The following is a 21,401-nucleotide window of genomic DNA, read 5'->3' as shown; positions in this document are numbered from 1 at the left end:
AGCCATCTGCAAGCGTTTAACGATGGCCAGCAAGATTGGACTCTGTGACTGGACCAACTCGTTTCGGGGGATCTCGAGCCTCTCGTCGTCGCTGTCGAAGACTTCGACGTGCAGCAACAGATTCATTCCGTGCCAGTCATCGTCCAAGCTCCACCAGTTTAGGCTGAACGACAAGGCGTCGCCGGTGAAGGACGGCGGGAACGAGGCCTACTCGATCTGGCTGTTGAGATTAGAGCTTTTTGGGTCTAATTTCAATTCTTTTCTGCTCCTGCAGGTGGCGTTGCCAATATGGACGGTGGGAACATTCCGGGCCCAACTTCCCAAACCCTAGCGCTCCCAATTCTTCCACCATGCCATGGACGGCGTAGTCGTCGGCAACATAGTCAAGGTTAGTTTCTGCACCTCTTGCTCTTACAAGTAATTCTCTTTCTTCTCTGTTTTAGTGGGTTTATTTCTTTGTGCTTATAATTCAAATTGAATATTGCACAGATGAAACCGCTCAGATTCTGGTTGAGTTCTTGGAGGTGGCAATCACATCAATCGTTTTCCTCAAAGGAATTTATCCTGCAGGTTTGCTTTATTCTCATTCAATCATAAAGCTCAGTTCTTCTTTGTGGTTTCTGGGAAAATTTTTGGTATTGGGTTTGTGTTTTTCTTCCATTATTTGGGGAACCTAGAAAGGAAAATCATAAAAGCCCATGTGTATGAGGGTATAATGTTTGAAATTGCTTGGTTTTTGGGTTGAAGGTGATGTTGAGAGAAGGAAGAATATGAATTTGGTTGTTCATATAGCTCGGCACCTTGAGCTCAGAGATTATATCCATTCTGCTGTCTCAGGACTTCTTCCTTTTATCAAAAAGGTGAGTCCTTTGGGAACAAATTCCTTTGCTTTTGTTTTGTTTTTTGTTTTTTCATAATATATTGTCTTTTGTAATGAGACGTGCTGTGCTGAGTTCCGCTTTCTGTGACAAGAAGGTCTAAGCTGCCAACAACCTTGTTCAAAATTTTGAATTTGAGATTGAAGGGTTGCAGACTGAATATTGTTTGGTCGAAGAAATAATTTCAGATCTGGATGTCTAGGGTTATAGATCTATCCCAGGTAGCTAATCCAATCTTCAGGTATAAAATTTCCCTTGCATTTTTTTTCTTTACTTTATTTTCTCTAGATGAATGGGGAACTGAGAGAAATATCTTTTACTATCAGTGTTTTGACAGATTGAGAATGAGTATGGACCCATGGAATACGAAATTGGTGCACCAAGTAAAGCCTACATTGACTGGGCAGCTCAAATGGTTGTGGGACTAAACACTAGTTTCCCCTGGGTCCTGTGCAAACAAGATGATTCCCCTGATCCTGTTGTAAGTCCGTCTGACTTTTATCTTTCTTAATCTTTTACTTGTCATGTTCTGGAATCCATTTGTGGATGGCGTTCATGTCATCTTCCGTCTTCTTAGTGGGGTTGCTACTCAATGGTGTGTCTTCTTAGAGATTGTCATGGTAGACATGAATAATGATTCTTCATTGCACATGGTTGATCTTTACAATCTCTCTCTCTCTCTCTCTCTCTCTCTCTCTCTCTCTCTCTTCTGTTGGTCATATTGTCATTACTTATTTATGTTTTCATGGAGGTTTTGTTTTGTAATGATTGAATGATGGCCAGGTCTTTTTGTTTAATTATGTGCTTGGATTTGTAATGCTGTAGGTATACATTACTAAAGCCTTTTCTCATATTAGGGATCTGGAGATGCATTTGATTTGTATTTTGTAACCTGATTTGAGAGTCATGTTTGTGGTTAAATTTTTCAGCTATTAAGAACATGTTTTGTCATTTGCCTCAGTGTGCCTTGTTATCTTGGTTCTTTAATTATTTATTTTTTGTTTCATAATGATTTGTTTGTCTCAACAGATTAACGCTTGATATGGCTTCTATTGTGACTACTTCTCTCCAAACAAGGCTTATAAACCAAAGATGTGGGCTGAAGCCTAGACTGGATGGTAAGTTATTGAGGCTTGTGACCTATAATACGAATCAGTTCGTGTACTAGTAGTAGAACCTACTCGATCGTAAGGTTTACATTGATAAATGTCTCATAAGTTTCTTCTGGCTATACTTACTCCGTTTCTGCAGGTTTACTGAGATATATTGGAGGTGCAGTTCCTTACCGACCAGCTGAGGGTTTGGCATTTTCAGTTACGAAGTTTATACAAAAGGGTGGATCATTCATTAACTATTATATGGTAAGGTTATATTATAGAAGTTACCAAGTTAAATCATATTCCTGAACATCTCAATAAACGTAATTGCATGTTTTTATGATTTCAGTACCATGGAGGAACAAATTTTGGGCAAACTGCTAGCTGGTGGTCTTTTCATCGCTGCTAGCTATGATTACGATGCTCCTATGGATGAATATGGTACGCACAAAGCATTTTGGATGGGATATGTTACCTTGTCATTCATGTATCCTTTGTCTGGCAAATGATCAATCTTTGGACATTGCTTTAGTTGGAAAATCATATCTAATTTGTTGAATGTTAGTCTATCTTATAAGCTTCCCATATCAAGGGCCATAAAGCTAACCCTCATCATCTCTCTCACATCTTTCTTTACCTTAAAGTAATTAAAGGTCAAATTTTGACGTAGTAATTCTATAAATAACTATTATTTTACTTGAGCATGAAAATTCATCTCTTTCTTTATGCAGGAATGTTGGGGCAACCTAAATGGGGCCATTTGAAAGTAATGTGGTTCTGTTCAAAACTTCATTCTCTCGTTTGTATTTTTCCAGCTAGAACAATTGAGTAGCAACTTTAGATTCCAATTGTCTTAACAATAGCATTTCTTTTACTTGTATATAAGTTGTTCTTTTAAATGTTATGTAATCTGTGCCTAGTTTGAAATGCAAATTATGTATCTGAATTGTTTATTATCTGTATTGGCAGAGAGAGAGGCATTCAATGCTAGAAGGTGATGGAACAAATGGAAAGCTTCCTTTGAAACCTATTATATACTTCCAAGAGTACCAAGTCCTCTCTCTCTCTTCCTTCCATTGTCAAACTTCATATCACTAAACAAATTTGCATCTTGCAGGGCAAATGGTTGAGTTCTTGTCTTGATACTTTAAAGATCAACATGGAATTCCTTCAGCGTTGTATATTTCCTCGCTGTACTTTCAGCATGCCAGATGCTGTCTATTGTGCCATGTTTATGCATACTCTTCATTCCCTGGGGACACCATTTTTTAGCACAGTCAACCACATGGATGTTCTTATATGTAGAACCTTACAGCCTATGATATGCTGCTGCTGCAGTGAATCTGAAGTTGGTAGACTGGGGAAGTTTCTCTGTGAGACCTTGAAAATTGCTTACTATTGGAAGGTGATAATTTATTTCTTTTCATTCTTGTATCTTACGAGTTATGTGTCATATAAAAGGGTCTTTTGATAGTATTAATTGAAACTCTCGTATATTCTTTTCCCATTTTTGATTGGATTTATGGTATCATGCTTCTTTAACAGAGTGATGAATCTATTTATGAGCGCGAGTGTGGAAACATGCCAGGATTTGCTGTCTACTATAGGTTTCCAGATAGCCAGCGGGTCTGATATGGCCAGTTAATTTGTCAAGGTGAGTTCATGGGCATCTCTTTATTTAATGTTAACTTGCACTAAGCTTGCAGTACCAATCTCATAAATAAATAACTAATCAAGGTCAGTACATTTGGCCAGTTCATGTACTCCTGGGATCTTTATAGCGGTAGCTTATTGCAATCATTAAAAAATGTCCATGAACTCTTCCAGATGAGTTGGGTGATTTTTGGAGTGATCTGTTCAAATACAAACATAAATTTGGCCTGCTGGATGTTCTTTGGCTTCTGAATATTATGCAGCTTAATAAATGAAAAACTCTACTTTGGATTTTGGACATTTTATACTCTGTTATAAGATATTGCTTGGTCACTTGGTGACTCGACAAGAGTTAGTGCATACCGAATAAGTCAATTGGCCTGAAAATTTGTGGTTATTGCTTGTATGCTACATATGATAGTGTACATATGTTGGAATCCTACTTATGATAGTGTCCCAGTAGTATCCTTGGTAAGTATATTCGTAGTATGCTGGATTCACAATTATGTACTGGTATGTCGAATGTGATGTTGTGCATTATTTTGTTAGACTTCATCTTGACCACCAGCATTTGGTTTACTCTAATTGATTCAATGAAGACATAAAAATAAGGTCTTGTGCATGCATCTATCTCAGAGAGGATGAGAAAGCATTAAAAATAAGGTTTTCAGGTGTCTAAGATCACGTTGGTATTGTAATGGATCATTTGCCAAAAGTTAGAAACTGGTCCTAACTTTCTTTGTTTGTGTTTCTGCCATGTTCTTTTTTCTTTTTTTTTTATGCAGAAATATGATGTTGACACAGCAGCAAAGGCAACTGTCCTTGGCATCCAAGTTGGGTGTGGATTCAGGCCTAAGATTCCATGTAGGAGATGAATCTAGAGCTAATGCTGCACAAGATAATGAACTTTTCCATCATAATCTTCAAGCATATGCTGCACAAGATGGAAATTGGATTGCTCGTATTGCAGCATTGCTTGTGGGTGAGGATCGAACACAATCTTATATAGCTTATGAAATTGGAAGGCTTAGTTCAATGAAATGTTTAAATGCTTATAAAATTGTATATAGTGAATCGATTGGAGTTTGTTTTGATGTATCAAAGTTGCTTTTAGCATTAATATAAAATTATTGTTCATTGGTAATAATCTCTAGCATTGATTTTGTATGATTGCACCTAGCATTGATCTCATACAACACAATACAAAACAATGTATTGTATGACTGTAAATGAGTTCAAAATTAAGGCTTCTCCTACAACAGTAATTGGCTATTAGCCAATTTGATTGCCAATTTGATTACAATATTCACACCACAGCTAACCAAATATAGTGGTTGTGTGAACTAACAACCAACAACAAAAGAAAACAAAGTTCTGTTGTGTGAGATACATAACACACAACAAAGAATGAGTAGTGTCTGTTGTGTGTTACATATCTCAGACAACAAAGAATAAGTAATATCTGTTGTGTGTTTTTTTTTTTGGAAAAATCTGTTGTGTGTTATGAACCTCAGACAACAAAGAATGAGTTATATCTGTTGTGTGTTATGAATCTCAGACAACGGCGAATTCCTTCTTCTGTTGTTTGAATGTGTCGACACATCCTCGCGCATGCCATGGCAAACACATGCCTGCGCAGAATTCACACAACGGAAACAGGTATTCTGTTGAGCAAAGTATTGTCACACAACGGTGAAATCACCGTTGTGTGATTTTTCAATCACACAACACTCGTTTAGACCACAGTGAGGCTGGTCATCACACAACTCCAAATATCTGTCGTCTGATTAACTTATTGTAGTAGTGTGGACCGGATTTTCATATTGATTTGTTAGGTTAACATTTCCTATGATTTTGTCACGGGGTGACTTGTAATTGTCCTTTTGGTAAAAGGTGTTGAGTTTTGGAAGGATTCATTAGCGTGAGGTTGATTTCTTTAATTAATTTCCTTTTTCATTTCTATTGTTTGGTTTCTTTATTTCTTTTTCTTTTTCACTTCTATTGTTGATTTTTAAGTAATCTCCTGAACTAAGCTATATGCAGGGATTACTATGATTTCTATTTTGAATTTTGTGCTTTTGGGGTGATCTCCTGAACTAAATTTCTATGCAGGGATTACCGGTATTTATTTGTGTTGATTTGTTGTCCTTGGATCAAAAATGTGTTTTAGTGGTTTTCTAGGTTTACTCATACGAGCTTGCAAAAGCTTACCGGGTTTGTTATTTCAACCCGGTGCACTATTCCATAGTGTAGGGGTTATTGTGCAGGTTAGAATATCGAGTGATCGTTGTCGAAGCTGAGGTGTACGTTCGGTAGCGTGGACGTCGAAGGGTACTTTTAGTTTTAAATCTTCCTCTGTGTAGTGAGAGAGTGTGGGTGAGTTTACTTATTGAATTGTCATTCAGTTTAATTTGTAAACTCTTTGTAATGTAATATGTGACTCTAAAGAACGAGTTGGTACTGACATTGATGAGCTTGGTTTGTTTGTTGCATAGTTTAAATGAAAAATATTCGAAGTGTTTTCTTGCGCTTGTTAAGTTTTCGCGTTTCGGATTTGAATTCCTTTATTCAAAATTCGGGGTGTGACAATTTGCTTCTCGGAAGATATGCCTAATTTGAATAGAGTGTAAAGATGTCAAATATGACTTACAATCATCGATAATACGCCCTACCTCAGATCGATCTTCCACATTTTGTTGCAACGCAGCCACCACAAGTGAGCAATCACTTTCAAGGTCAAAGGTATCCCAACATGGATGAATAGCCAAAAGAATTCCAGCCCTACAAGCCTCAGCTTCCATGTGAATAGCAGAGAGGCTAGGACATGAGGGAAATAACGTGTCATTGCTGCGATACAGGTACCATGCTCATCACAGACTACAATACCAACGCCTCCATCTAAAAAAAATATGGTCTATCTAATGGGTTGTGTCATTAGCCATATGATTGTTGCGAAGTTACGGAGTGGCGTTTATTTATTAGCTATAGATTTTTCACTAGTGTTTATAATCCCACCTGCTAATGTTGATGTTACAAATCTTGTCCCCGGAACGGGGCTATCATGCATTGTGAGGCAAGATGGTGCTAAATCCATTCAATTCCTCATGACATGTCTGTCACAATAGCACAATGTGAAACTCATTTTCCACTGTAGATATTAGATGTATAGTATGTGATATGAATATATAATAGAGTTGGCTGGTAAACATATATGACAAGCATATTATATTGTTAATTGATTGCTTCCAACTTTCTTTGAGAATTAGTTGAAATATTGGAGAATACTAAAAAGTTAATAGAATTAAATCTTTTGAGCTAGCTATGACCTAAGCTAAACACAGAACCTCATACCCATATATTGTAGTAATTATGTGAGCAGTTGCCGTCCAAAGAGTTCCTGTTCTTTTGGGACAACCATGCTTATTAAAACAGTTAAAACTTCTGGTTCTAGATAATCATTTTTAACTCCTTGAGTATTGTATTTTATCATTTGATAAATCAATATATTGTTCATTCAACACAAAAAATGAAGAAGATAATAATTCAAAAAAATGCAAAAGTCTGCTGTAGAATTTATTACATGATGTGATTCTGACAAAGTCATCAAGCACAACAAAATATTAAACCAAACTTAACCAATCATGCTTTTTGAACTGAAAAACCAAGAATGAAGTCTTTAATTTCATCACTTGCAGCCCTATCAAGAGCTGTTCGCCCATCAGCATCTTTAACAGAGTAACTAGCTCCGGCTCTTAAAAGTTCTTCAATTTTCGGCTTGTCACCTTCTGAGGCAGCCATCAACAATAGAATATCTACTGGGTGGATATTTTGGCTTAAAAGAGCATTCATCTTATCATACGTACCCTCAACAGCAAGCATTCCCATGTAGTTGAAATACTGTAATCAAAAGGCACGTATCAGATCGATTCTTTGCCTACATACAACAAATCATGATTCTAGTTGAAAATTTAGCTTTAAAGAAAATGGGGAGCGACTTTAGCACTGGAATTTTGAACATGTATTACCATTTGCACTCCTTAAAAAGTGGAGTGCAACTGTGAACCGATTAATAACACAAACACTTTACCTGCTGTCAAAAGCCCTGCTTCAGTTTTATTTTTCCAAAAATGATGCATTGATAGAAAAGCTAACGACCGCCAACAGTATATATCAACGGGTACATTGTTTAGAAAATAAAAAAGGTCAACCAGTGAACAGAGAAACTAAAGACTCATCAATTGCTGGATAAAAGCCAATTTTAATTCATCCACAAAAAGCATATGACAACCTCAAACTAGGACTTCTACAGTATGTATACAGATAAATAAGTGTAATGTTTTCCAAATCCAATTGCAGGTACGATGCATACCGAACTCAAGCCTAAGGTCTCTGAAAAAGAGTTATGTTTATGCTTTCAATAGATGCTTAGCACCAAGTCTAAAGTTCTCCCTAGTCACATTATTTTGACAAATTTTAACATAATTTTAACATACATGAGAAAGCTTCTCTTAATATGGCAACAAACAAGGATATCATCTTGCTAATGTTAACATACATGCATATATGCAAATTAGTTTAACATGAAGCAAATCCCGAAATTTATAATATTTGAGTTCTGTCATGCCACATATGAAACCTCACAGAGGACCGATCAAGTTATCTGTTTCTAACAACTTTTCAGTTATACATATATGAGCATCTTCCATGGACACACCACACTACTCTTAGAGGCCAATAATCAGCTTTTACTATTGAATTTTCAACTAAACAACGTTTCAAGGACCAAAGAATTGATGCTTCGATCACCTTGTGCCTTTATAAAACCCAGAAAAAAAAAAAAAAAAAAAGGCCTGCACTGCAATAAATTCTGGCAAGGTCTTTTGTTCTGTGTATGTCATGGCTCTATTGAGTAAATTAATTGTTAAGAAACTATATGTTTCAACTACCTGCCCTGATGGTGGATCATCATATCATACAGCACCCTATCATACAGTTGTGGACTATCTCTATTTTTCTTTTGAAACAGATGATAATTATCTTTCTTATACTCCAATCATGGTGCAACCAATCAGACGTCCAAAACTCGAGAAGAAAATATATCATAAAAGGGTAGAGATTTAGCCAACCCATATGCTGATGAGAACAATAAAGGATATACTCACCAAGATTTGAATACAACATTTTTCATGATAATTGTATATTCCTGAGGCGAAGCAAGTTACTTAGAATATCGTATAGATTTGCAGATATTCCAACTCTTAGTAGTTCAATCTCAAAGACCAAAACTGAATTAGGTTGTATACCCCAGGCTGGAAATCCACTAGGTCCATAAGCATAATCAGGAGAGCACCACAGACGAGCAACTTCTCCAACTTGCATTCCAAGGATACCTTCATCCCATCCTTTTATGACAGAACCTTGGCCAATTTTGAAGGTGAAAGGCTGCTGCCCAGGGTCCTAGATCACGGGGCGCGTTTGCAATGAGGTTAAAACGCTCAATAAGTGACTACTTGATTGGGAAGGGATATGATGAACAATGCCCCCGCGTTTCCATGACACGTTCTGAATTTGCAATTTTCATTGTTTATGTTGATGAACATAATTGGAACCCTTGATGAGTTAAAAGAAACTGCTAAACATTTGAAATCCGAGTTTGAGATGAAGGAACTTGGGAGAACAAGATTTTGTCTCGGTTCAGAACTTGAACACCGTGTCAATGGATGCTTAGGCATTTTAATAAAGTCAAACCTATAAGCACTCCCATGGTCATCCGTAGTCTTGACTCTAAGAGGGATCCGTTTCGTCCCAGGGATAACAAAGAGGATGTGTTAGTAGCAAAAGTATTTACCTAAGTATAATATACACATTATTGTACTTAGCACAATGCAAGACCGGACACCTCATCTCTTGTGAACTTGTTGGTTAGACATAACCTTACTCCAACGCGACGCCATTGGACTGGTGTAAAGACAATCTTTTAATACTTAAAAGGTACGATAGATATGAGTTTGTTCTATCCCTACAAAGAGAAAAGAATGGATGATAAGATGGAATCGGACTCCAATCACTCCATAGGCCATAGGGTCGTTGCCACCAACAAGAACGGTGTCGCCAGCGTCGGCGCCGCCACCACCTCCACCTCCACCTGTGGGCGGCGTCCTCCCTCACTCCATCAAATCAGTGGTGATGTTTTGATGGATTTTGCTGATGTCGGGTATCTTTCTGACCCGCACAAAGTGAAGGAATGGATGGATTTCAAAACTTTTTAATTAGTGCGGAATAAGTTTAACAATTAAACTACTAACTAAACATAAAATCCATTCCTTTAACCCATGATCTTGGCTTATTGTGATATGTATATAAACATAGCATGCATAGTAAGGAAGAACAAAGAGGGAGTTTATGTTCTACTCACCCTTGGAGCGTGATTTTAATCCGATCCAAGTGAACCACCAAAGTTCCTCTCCTTGATCTCTCCTTGTGTGTGTTTCCTCCACCTTGAAGCACCTTGAATTAAGAACTCCTTCTTGTACTCCTTGTGCTTGTAATATTCTCCTTGATGTAACAAGTAGAGCCACAAAAGGATATGGCCTCTAAGGATCTTCACCAAGTGAATCAAGAGATGAAGAAAGATGAAAGAAAAGAAGAAATTATGCCAGTGTTCTTCTTTCCTTTAATTTCTGAAAAATGGACCAAGAGAGAACTCTTTCTCTCTCTCTACTGAAAATAATAGTGTGGAGACACACTTATTCTCTTTGTCCATGCTTTCACTTTTATATAATAGGAAATAACTCTAATTACTAAAAGAAAATATTGACTTTCATAAAGCCAATATTTTGGCTGGTCCATACTTGTTATTGGGCACTAAAAATGTGTCTTGGGCTTTCATTTAAATCTCATTTAGTGAAGCCCAAGTCCACACGAAAAGCCCGACAATCGTTTAGGCCCAATAGGTTCGGTTTTACCCGAAAAACCTAATTATGTCCAAATAATAAATCTAATTAATTATTTGGTCATAACCAACTCTTGTTTAATCTTCTTCATATACAATCTCAAGGATCCACTTATATGGTGTGCGATCTCTTAGGTTCTAATTAACAAGGCAGTGAAGTTTATAGAAACCATTCTATTTTGTTTACGAATCAAAAACTCCATTTTTGATTCTCCCTTGTTATTAGGATTATAAATGTTTATTAATTCTCGGGGACTTCACAAGTCATGAGTGACGTCTTGCAACATATCATGACTACCCTAGTTAATGTAGAATGACAAAGAACCTATTCAATTGGAATTACAATACAATACAGTCCTTCTCTAACACTATGTTCTAAATCACATCATCGGGGTATGGAATTGATATGTCAATCCCCTAATGTGATTTTCATTCTTATGTGATTCTTAGAATGTGATTAAAAAACTCCTTTTTTAATCTCATTCAATGTTTTGGCCAAAGACTCATTGAATCACATCTTTGAACATACACCTTATTTACTTAAGGATAGAGATTCCTTATTGTACACTCACATGTCTCCATGACCGAATTGATTATACCAATGAATGCATCTATTATATCCATTAAGGGACACAATGTTATTGCATCATCAAGAGATAATTCATTCACTCATAAGACAACTATGGTGTCTCAGGTCAAAGGACTAATTTGTATTATTGCAATTTAGAGTTCAAGTTTGACATGTAAGTAAGACTCCATACAAGAACTCTAATGATCGCGTTCAGTGTACTCTTTAAGTTAAGAGCACCCACATACTTGTATTAGTGTCTCTACACAAATGACAAGAGACATATCATCCTCCATATTGAGCATACATAGTATGTGCTAGTCTTTCCGGATTATCAATGTCCAAGTGATAATCCTATGACTAGGAATCTTTTAGGATAAGAGTGTGAAAGAGTAAAGGTCTCACACATCTAACTCTTTAGATTACTTTCTCTTTAACTCATATTCCTTGGACCTTGTTCAATCAAATATTAAATATAAGCAATGAACAATAAACTTGCCCTTTTGAATAATAATAATTACAATAATAATTACATCAAAATGATTGTTTTAGGACACAATTCCTTCAATCTCCCACTTGTACTAAACCCAATCAGCCATGAAACGTACACCCATCTTCTCAAGATGTTGTTCTAGCTTTGCTTGTGATAAAGGCTTAGTGAATGGATCTGATATGTTATCAACAGATGCTACTTTGAGAATGTTAACGTCTCCACGATTAACAATCTCCCTTATGATATGGAAACGTCTTTCGATGTGTTTGGATTTTTGATGAGACCTTGGTTCCTTGGCTTGAGCAATTGCCCCATTGTTGTCACAGAAAAGTGGAATCGGTGACTCAATGGTAGGAACAACATCAAGTTCAGTGATGAACTTTTTCATCCAAACTGCTTCCTTTGCAGCCTCTGCAGCTGCAATGTATTCTGCCTCAGTAGTGGAATCTGCAGTAACACTTTGTTTGCAGCTTCTCCAATTTACTGCACCTCCATTCAAGGTGAAGACAAACCCTGATGTGGATTTTCTGTCATTCACATCAGATTGAAAATCTGAGTCTGTGTATGCTTCCACTTGCAACTCTGATTGCAAATCACCACCTCCATAAACGAGGAATAAATCTTTAGTCCTTCTCAAGTACTTAAGGATATTCTTAACAGCATTCCAATGTTCTAAACCTGGATTGGACTGATATCGACTAGTTATGCTTACGCCATAACTGATATCAGGTCTTGTGCATAGCATCGCATACATGAGGCTCCCTATTGCAGATGCATATGGGATCTTGCTCATCTTCTGCACTTCCTCAATCGTTTGTGGGCACATTTTCTTAGAAAGGTGAATGCCATGTCTGACAGGCAGAAAACCCTTCCTAGATTGTTCCATGTGAAATCTATTCAGCACTTTGTCTATGTACAAGGATTGAGATAATCCAATTAATCTTTTTGATCTGTCTCTATAGATCTTTATTCCTAGTACATAGGCAGCTTCTCCAAGATCCTTCATAAGGAAGGTCTTGGACAACCAAACTTTAATTGAAGATAACATTCCTACATCATTCCCAAATAGTAGGATGTCATCTACATAAAGTACAAGGAACACAACAGCACTCCCACTGACCTTCTTGTAAACACAAGGTTCATCCATGTTTTGTGTGAAACCAAAAGATTTGACTGCATCATCAAAACGGATGTTCCAACTCCTTGAAGCTTGCTTGAGTCCATAGATGGACCTATAAAGCTTACACACTTTATGAATGTCATCTTTAGACGTAAAGCCTTCAGGTTGATCCATATAAAGGTCTTCCTCAAGGTTGCCATTCAGAAAGGCAGTCTTTACGTCCATTTGCCATATCTCATAATCATAGTGAGCAGCTATAGCAAATAATATCCGCATAGATTTAACCATGGCAACAGGAGAGAACGTATCTTCATAGTCAATGCCCTCTCTTTGCTTATAGCCCTTTGCCACCAACCTTGCTTTGTAGGTTTCTATTTTACCATCTGAACCTATCTTTTTCTTGAAGACCCATTTGTTTCCAATTGGTCTAATACCAGGTGGAGGGTCAACGAGAGTCCAGACTTGATTGGTATACATAGAGTCAATCTCGGATTCCATGGCTTCTTGCCATTGCTTTGAGTCAACATTTGACATTGCTTCATTATAACTAGAAGGATCATACAGGTTTTCATTGTCACCAAGGAGATTTAACTCCCCAAGGCTTTCATGACACAAACCATACCTCTTGGGAGGTATCCCGATCCTACTAGAAATTCTTGGAGTTTGTGTTATAGTTGGTTCAGGAAGTTGTTCAATGGGAAATGGAGTGTTAGTTTGTGGCTTGTTGGACACTTCCTTGAGTTCTACCATTTGCTCAACATTTCCATCAAGGACGTAGTCCCTTTCAAGGAAAGTGGCATTCCTGCTAACAAACACCTTTTGTTCTTCAGGTTGATAGAAATAATATCCTAAACTATCTTTAGGATATCCCACAAATAAACACTTGCTTGATCTAGCTTCAAGCTTGCCTGCTTCTAGTCTTTTGACATAAGCTGGACAACCCCAAATCTTAATATGATTGAGACTTGGTTTCTTCCCATGCCACATCTCATATGGTGTAAGAGGGACGGACTTGGAAGGCACTTTATTCAACAAATAAATTGCTGTTTGAAGTGCATATCCCCAAAAGGATATAGGTAAATCAGTATAGCTCATCATGGAACGAACCATGTCTAACAAAGTTCGATTTCTCCTTTCAGAGACACCATTGAGTTGTGGTGTTCCAGGAGGAGCTAATGAAGAAACAATGCCTTCTTGTTTGAGATAATCAATAAACTCATTGCTTAAGTATTCGCCTCCTCGATCAGATCTTAGAGCCTTAATACTTCTGTCGGTTTGTTTCTCAACTTCATTCTTAAATTCTTTGAACTTTTCAAAGGCTTCAGATTTGTTCTTCATAAGGTATAAATAACCAAACCGAGAATAATCATCGGTAAAGGTTATGAAGTATGAGAATCCACCTCTACTAATAGTGGACATGGGACCACATACATCGGTATGTATTAGGCCTAGGAGTTCTTTAACTCTTGTTCTTTGTCCACCATAATGTGACTTGGTCATTTTTCCTTTTAGACAAGACTCACAAGTAGGCATAGGATCAGATCCTAATGACTCTAAGTATCCATTTTTGGATAATTTGTGAATTCTATCTTGGCTAATATGACCAAGTTTAAGGTGCCACATCTTAATGGGGTTAACCGTTTCTCGAGTTCTCTTAGATCCCAAAGCCTTTTCCTTCATACAGTTAATACTACCATCTAAAGCTAGATGAAAGAGACCATCAATAATATTAGCATGACATATCATGCGTTCATTAATAGATACAAAACCACTTAGTTTATCAAAAACTACTCTATAACCATCCTTCAAAAGCATGGAGATGGAGATAAGGTTCTTTATACATATAGGAAGATAAAGACAATTATTTAACTCCAATGTATCTCTTGATGGTAACTTCAAAATATAAGTCCCCACGGCTTTGGCATCAACTCTTGTGCCATTTCCTACACGTAGGGAAATTTCTCCAGCTTTAAGCTTCCTTGCTCCCACTAGGTCCTGCAACGAAGTGCAAACATGGTGAGATGCACCTGAATCAATTATCCAAGTGGAAGTATTATTAACTGTAAGTATTGATTCAATCACATTGATCATACCTGCTGTTGAAGACTGGTTCTTCAAGGATGCAAGATAAGCTTTGCAATTCCTCTTCCAGTGCCCATCTTTGTTGCAAAAGAAACAAATACCTTTTGGTTCCTTTTGTTCCTTCTTCTTCTTCTTTTGGACTACTCCCTTAGGCTTTATCACTTGTTTCTTCTTCCCTTTGCCTTTACATTTGGACTTACTGGATGAAGAAGAAGCGATAATAGCCGCACTCCCACTCTCTTTCTTAATTTGCTTCTCAGTTGTTACCAGCATATTGAGAAGATCAGAAAGAGTATGATCCATTTGTTGCATATTATAGTTCATTATGAACTGAGAAAATGAATCATCTAGGGAGGAACGAAGAAGATCTTGAGCTAGCTCCGCATCAAGTGCAAATCCAAGGTCTTGAATTTGCTCAATAAGGCCTATCATTTTTAGACCATGTTGATGCACAGGAGCACCCCTCACATGCTTTGTCTTAACAAGCTCATTGACAGCTGTGAATCGCACATTTCTATTTCTCTCACCAAACAATTCAGTGAGATGGAGTAATATAGAACTGGCGCTATCCATATTCTCATGTTGCTTTTGAAGTTGTGAGTTCATGGATGCAAGCATAACACATTTAGCTTGAGTGTCATCATCCTTATGCTTTTGATAAGCAACACGTTGCTCATCGGTTGCATCTTGAGCCAAAAGAGTGTGAGGGGGTGCATTTTGTAAGACATAAGCGATCTTATCGAATGTCAATACAATTTTCAAATTGCGGAGCCAGTCATTGAAGTTTGGGCCCTCAAGACGATTTTCATTGAGAATTTTGGTGATAGGATGTCCTGACATATTGCAGTCTACATAACATAAAATAAAAGAAGTGAGATTGATTTTAAACCAAGTGACTCGGGTCTTAAGAATCAAATGGCACCCTCTCACTATTTTAACAAATTCCAAATCCCTCAAAGGAATTCGAGAGTATAAATTAAAACTCTTAGTGAGTATGGAAGACTCATTTTCATTAAGCCAACCGCATCATAATAGAACTATAAGTCAACTTAATTTCCATGAGAGGATACTCTTATCCAATCACATCAAATGTGAATATCCATAACTTTGGCCTCTAAAGTAATTAAGTCTCACCATAATAGGATATTGATAAATTACTCTAGTTAAGCTATACCCAACATCTCATGTAAGTATAGAGATCAAAAATTAAATCTCATCATAATAGAATATTGACCAAGATTTGTCCCTACCTTACAACATCAAATGTTGAATAACCTCTCTTTAATGCTCCTAGCAAGAAATACCTCCGTTCGGAATGATATTCACATGCAAGAACATCTACTAGGAGATTACAATGTTGGAAGGCCACAAAGAAGCATTCATAATGACTTCTTCGTTTTTCAACTTAATATCACTTTGAGGGAATTTTAAGGTCTCATCTTTAATAATCTTATTAATAACAATCACATTGCATTTGCTTTGATCCTATTGCAATCACACATTCATTATACTTGATCTATAATAAAATACTCCCACTAATTGTTTTTCGGAAAAACAATTTGATTTCATCAAAAACATTTTCAAATGGAATCATGGGAAGTATAAAATTACTTGATCAAGTGCAACGAACATGCAATTATAATAGGTCACATAGGATGATTATGGACTTGTTGTTTGATCCAACATGAGCCAATATGTTGGATCAAGGTCATGTTTGGGTGGTTGATTTTAATTACGCGTAACGATTACGAAAATTAAATAACTAAGCTAAGCTATTACACTTTGCACTTGAACTTCTTTCAAGGCTAGATGACTTCAAACTTCTTCTTTGAATCATCCTCATGTGCCTCCATCTTCTATTACAAGAGTGGATAAGGGGCATACAAGCTCCCATTTAAATTTAATCAAACTTGAATAAATTAAATAAGCTACTTAGTTACACAACCAAATGAATTAACTAAATTAATTACATAACCCAAATGAATTAACTACTTTAATTACATAACCACATTCATTCAAAATGAATAGTCGGCCAATCTCATGCTCAATTATATTAGACCATAGTCCATAATCATCCTTTAATTAACCAAGATTAATAAGGTTAATTAAACAAGCATAATTAACTCAATCAAAATAAATTAACCACTAAATTACTTTAATTTAATGCAAGTAAATTAATTGAGTGATTTAGGGGATGATGTCTTACATCATGCAACACTAACTTTTGGTGAGTAATTTAGGGGATGATGTCTCACATCACTTTTGATGAGTGATTTAGGGGATGATGTCTTACATCATGCAACACCAACTTTTGGTGAGTAATTTAGGGGATGATGTCTCTCATCATGCATCACCAACTTTTGGTGAGTGATTTAGGGAGACATGTCTTTTATCTCATAATTTAGGGAGACATGTCTTTTATCTCATTTCAACTTTTGGTGAGTAATTTAGAGAAACTAATAGTAAAGATGACTAACTCTACCAACTTTTTGGTGAGGGAAACATGGAAATGATTTTATGTCATCATTAACTATTAGGTAAATTTGAATTCATGAATTTATGGATCAAAAGTGAAAAACAAACACCATGAAAAATTAGCTAGTTCATAACTAGATTAGACATGTTCCAAAGCTGGAAATAAAATTTCAGCTTTGTGTTCTTCCATTGAACACTTGTTTACTTCATCTTTGAAGCCAAAAATCATGCATACCCTAAAGCATATATAATCCAACATGTTTCTAAGATTAACACCTTAATTAAGAAACATATAGAACCCCTTAATACATTCTTATATGCATCAAAGTTTCATAAAACTTAAACCACTTCTTACATGTAATTTCTAGAAACTTTTCTTGCTATCATAAAATCTACCTTGCATCACATGCTTCATAACTTTTATGATAAAGCAAATTTTCTGATCTAAATTACATATTACTCTAAGCTTAAGAAAATCACATCAACCAACATACTTAGCCATGTTTATAACATATCAAAATTAAGCCAATGGCTCTGATACCAATTGAAGGAATGGATGGATTTCAAAACTTTTTAATTAGTGCGGAATAAGTTTAACAATTAAACTACTAACTAAACATAAAATCCATTCCTTTAACCCATGATCTTGGCTTATTGTGATATGTATATAAACATAGCATGCATAGTAAGGAAGAACAAAGAGGGAGTTTATGTTCTACTCACCCTTGGAGCGTGATTTTAATCCGATCCAAGTGAACCACCAAAGTTCCTCTCCTTGATCTCTCCTTGTGTGTGTTTCCTCCACCTTGAAGCACCTTGAATTAAGAACTCCTTCTTGTACTCCTTGTGCTTGTAATATTCTCCTTGATGTAACAAGTAGAGCCACAAAAGGATATGGCCTCTAAGGATCTTCACCAAGTGAATCAAGAGATGAAGAAAGATGAAAGAAAAGAAGAAATTATGCCAGTGTTCTTCTTTCCTTTAATTTCTGAAAAATGGACCAAGAGAGAACTCTTTCTCTCTCTCTACTGAAAATAATAGTGTGGAGACACACTTATTCTCTTTGTCCATGCTTTCACTTTTATATAATAGGAAATAACTCTAATTACTAAAAGAAAATATTGACTTTCATAAAGCCAATATTTTGGCTGGTCCATACTTGTTATTGGGCACTAAAAATGTGTCTTGGGCTTTCATTTAAATCTCATTTAGTGAAGCCCAAGTCCACACGAAAAGCCCGACAATCGTTTAGGCCCAATAGGTTCGGTTTTACCCGAAAAACCTAATTATGTCCAAATAATAAATCTAATTAATTATTTGGTCATAACCAACTCTTGTTTAATCTTCTTCATATACAATCTCAAGGATCCACTTATATGGTGTGCGATCTCTTAGGTTCTAATTAACAAGGCAGTGAAGTTTATAGAAACCATTCTATTTTGTTTACGAATCAAAAACTCCATTTTTGATTCTCCCTTGTTATTAGGATTATAAATGTTTATTAATTCTCGGGGACTTCACAAGTCATGAGTGACGTCTTGCAACATATCATGACTACCCTAGTTAATGTAGAATGACAAAGAACCTATTCAATTGGAATTACAATACAATACAGTCCTTCTCTAACACTATGTTCTAAATCACATCATCGGGGTATGGAATTGATATGTCAATCCCCTAATGTGATTTTCATTCTTATGTGATTCTTAGAATGTGATTAAAAAACTCCTTTTTTAATCTCATTCAATGTTTTGGCCAAAGACTCATTGAATCACATCTTTGAACATACACCTTATTTACTTAAGGATAGAGATTCCTTATTGTACACTCACATGTCTCCATGACCGAATTGATTATACCAATGAATGCATCTATTATATCCATTAAGGGACACAATGTTATTGCATCATCAAGAGATAATTCATTCACTCATAAGACAACTATGGTGTCTCAGGTCAAAGGACTAATTTGTATTATTGCAATTTAGAGTTCAAGTTTGACATGTAAGTAAGACTCCATACAAGAACTCTAATGATCGCGTTCAGTGTACTCTTTAAGTTAAGAGCACCCACATACTTGTATTAGTGTCTCTACACAAATGACAAGAGACATATCATCCTCCATATTGAGCATACATAGTATGTGCTAGTCTTTCCGGATTATCAATGTCCAAGTGATAATCCTATGACTAGGAACCTTTTAGGATAAGAGTGTGAAAGAGTAAAGGTCTCACACATCTAACTCTTTAGATTACTTTCTCTTTAACTCATATTCCTTGGACCTTGTTCAATCAAATATTAAATATAAGCAATGAACAATAAACTTGCCCTTTTGAATAATAATAATTACAATAATAATTACATCAAAATGATTGTTTTAGGACACAATTCCTTCACAAAGGTCGTTACCAATCTGGTTATGTCTTTACCATGGGAAGCATGACGATATCTTGGAGGTCTACGAAACAGATCCTTGTCTCAACTTCTTTGAATCATGCAGAGATTATTGCTCTTCATGAAGCAGTTTGTGAATGTATATGGTTACGGTCCATAGTCTCACATATTCAAAGAACATGAGGTTTGAAGTCTACCATAGATGAACCTCTATGCATTTATGAGGATAGTGCTACTTGCATTGAACAAATGAAGCAATGTTTCATCAAGGGCGACAACACCAAGCATATATCGCCTAAGTTCTTCTACAATCAACAACAACAAGCACTTCTTAAGATTGAAGTGAATCAAATCCAATCTGAGGATAATGTAGCTGACTTATTCACTAAGTCATTACCTAAGTCCACTTTCGAGAAACATGTGAAGAGTATTGGAATGCATAAATTATCCGAACTCCCTTGATTGTTGCAATCAGTGGGAGATCTCAACATTAGGGGGAGGCATGATGTCTACTTGTTTGATCTCGAATAGTGAATGGCGTGTTGTGTTCTTTTTCTCTTCCTCTAGGTTGTTTTTGTCCCACATGATTTTTATTACTCGAGCAAGGTTTTTAACGAGACAACGCTTGAAGCGCCATGGTGTCAAGGTGACATCATATATGTTTGGACGGCACAAGGGGGAGTGTTAAAGGATATTCTATTATGTGTACCATACCAAACTAGGATTATTTTCTATTGTTGTAATAAGAGATGATTATTCTAGAATTCTAGTCTTAATTAGAATAGGATTCCTTGTACTCAATGGTTATGTACTTGGACTCCCTATATATAGGGGCTCCTATTATCAATGAGAGACGCAATAATTTCTCTCTACACTCTCTCTGCAATCTCGTTTCCTTAAACAGGTGGATATTATAGAAGACATCCACTTTAATCAATCTCATCAAGAAGCACAGTTTTGCTATCATGGATTTGCTTATGGTGCACCGGCATCTAATGAATGATCGAAGGCTGATGTGTTATGTATTATTTTCGTTAGTTGGCCGGATAATTAAATAGCTAGCTAGGTGAGATGAGAGTGATGGATTTATATTGAGATCATTATTTGCAGCATAGCAGCAGCCGCAGCAGTTACTAATAACACAAATGACATTAGTAGTCTTGGGCTGGAAGCATCTGAAGAAGCAAGATTGTGGTACTGAACAGAGTAGTCTGACCCTGACTGGTCATCTTTCACTTTTATGCTTGAAGAACCTAACATTCATTAAACACCAAACCCATATTACAAACGGATACAACAGCATAAGTAACCCTAGTTAATCACACGTCAATGCTAGCTACTTACAGTTGTGATCAACCCACCCAAGGACCTGGTTTTCAAGATCGTATACGACCAACTTATTCGAAAGGGTCATATCTGCCAAGGGAAATTGTTAGCGAGATCTCCTCTTCATCATCCATAAAGTCTGCATCATCTGTGGATCAGAAATCTCCAGGATTGATCCATTCATAACTTGTAATCCCTTGATTATTTCCCTTAGATTAATCTGTTTATAATTGTAATTATTACTCCCAGTAATTCTGTATGCTATAAATCTGTACAATGTACACATGATCAAATCAATGGAAATAATATTCAACATGGTATCAGCCTAGGATCCTTCCCTGTTTCTTATTCCTTTTCTACGTCT

General features: G+C 36.4%; 1 protein-coding gene and 1 long non-coding RNA gene across 8 annotated transcripts; one reads left to right on the top strand and one right to left on the bottom strand.

Moving 5' to 3' along the window:
* On the top strand, window positions 1-4,869 carry LOC133732641 (uncharacterized). Of its 6 annotated transcripts, none has more exons than XR_009857243.1 (13): window positions 1-388; window positions 490-570; window positions 748-860; window positions 976-1,099; window positions 1,205-1,359; window positions 1,956-1,996; window positions 2,130-2,239; window positions 2,325-2,416; window positions 2,707-2,741; window positions 2,945-3,021; window positions 3,093-3,380; window positions 3,521-3,629; window positions 4,414-4,869. It is a non-coding gene; the product is annotated as an uncharacterized LOC133732641 (long non-coding RNA). The 6 variants fall into 6 exon arrangements; XR_009857241.1 differs by having other exon boundaries at window positions 973-1,119; XR_009857242.1 differs by having other exon boundaries at window positions 976-1,119; window positions 2,945-2,969; window positions 4,414-4,867.
* Window positions 4,870-7,170: 2,301 nt separating this feature from the next.
* LOC133732504 (protein LHCP TRANSLOCATION DEFECT-like) lies at window positions 7,171-9,081 on the bottom strand. Of its 2 annotated transcripts, none has more exons than XM_062160064.1 (2): window positions 8,932-9,081; window positions 7,171-7,525 (listed from the first exon to the last, which is right to left on the bottom strand). In XM_062160064.1, the coding sequence occupies exons 1-2, from the start codon at window positions 9,022-9,024 to the stop codon at window positions 7,268-7,270; spliced, it is 351 nt and encodes a 116-aa protein (XP_062016048.1). In that variant the 5' UTR covers window positions 9,025-9,081; the 3' UTR covers window positions 7,171-7,267. The 2 variants fall into 2 exon arrangements, 1 of the variants encoding a protein (XP_062016048.1); XR_009857160.1 differs by lacking the exon at window positions 8,932-9,081 and adding an exon at window positions 8,791-8,931 and having other exon boundaries at window positions 7,387-7,525.
* Between the last annotated feature and the right edge of the window lie 12,320 nt (window positions 9,082-21,401).

This window comes from Rosa rugosa, chromosome 2 (assembly GCF_958449725.1).
Source record: "Rosa rugosa chromosome 2, drRosRugo1.1, whole genome shotgun sequence".
Classification (NCBI taxonomy): domain Eukaryota; kingdom Viridiplantae; phylum Streptophyta; class Magnoliopsida; order Rosales; family Rosaceae; genus Rosa; species Rosa rugosa.
Note: the sequence above shows the minus strand (reverse complement) of the source record. Positions and strands in the feature narration are given on the sequence as shown.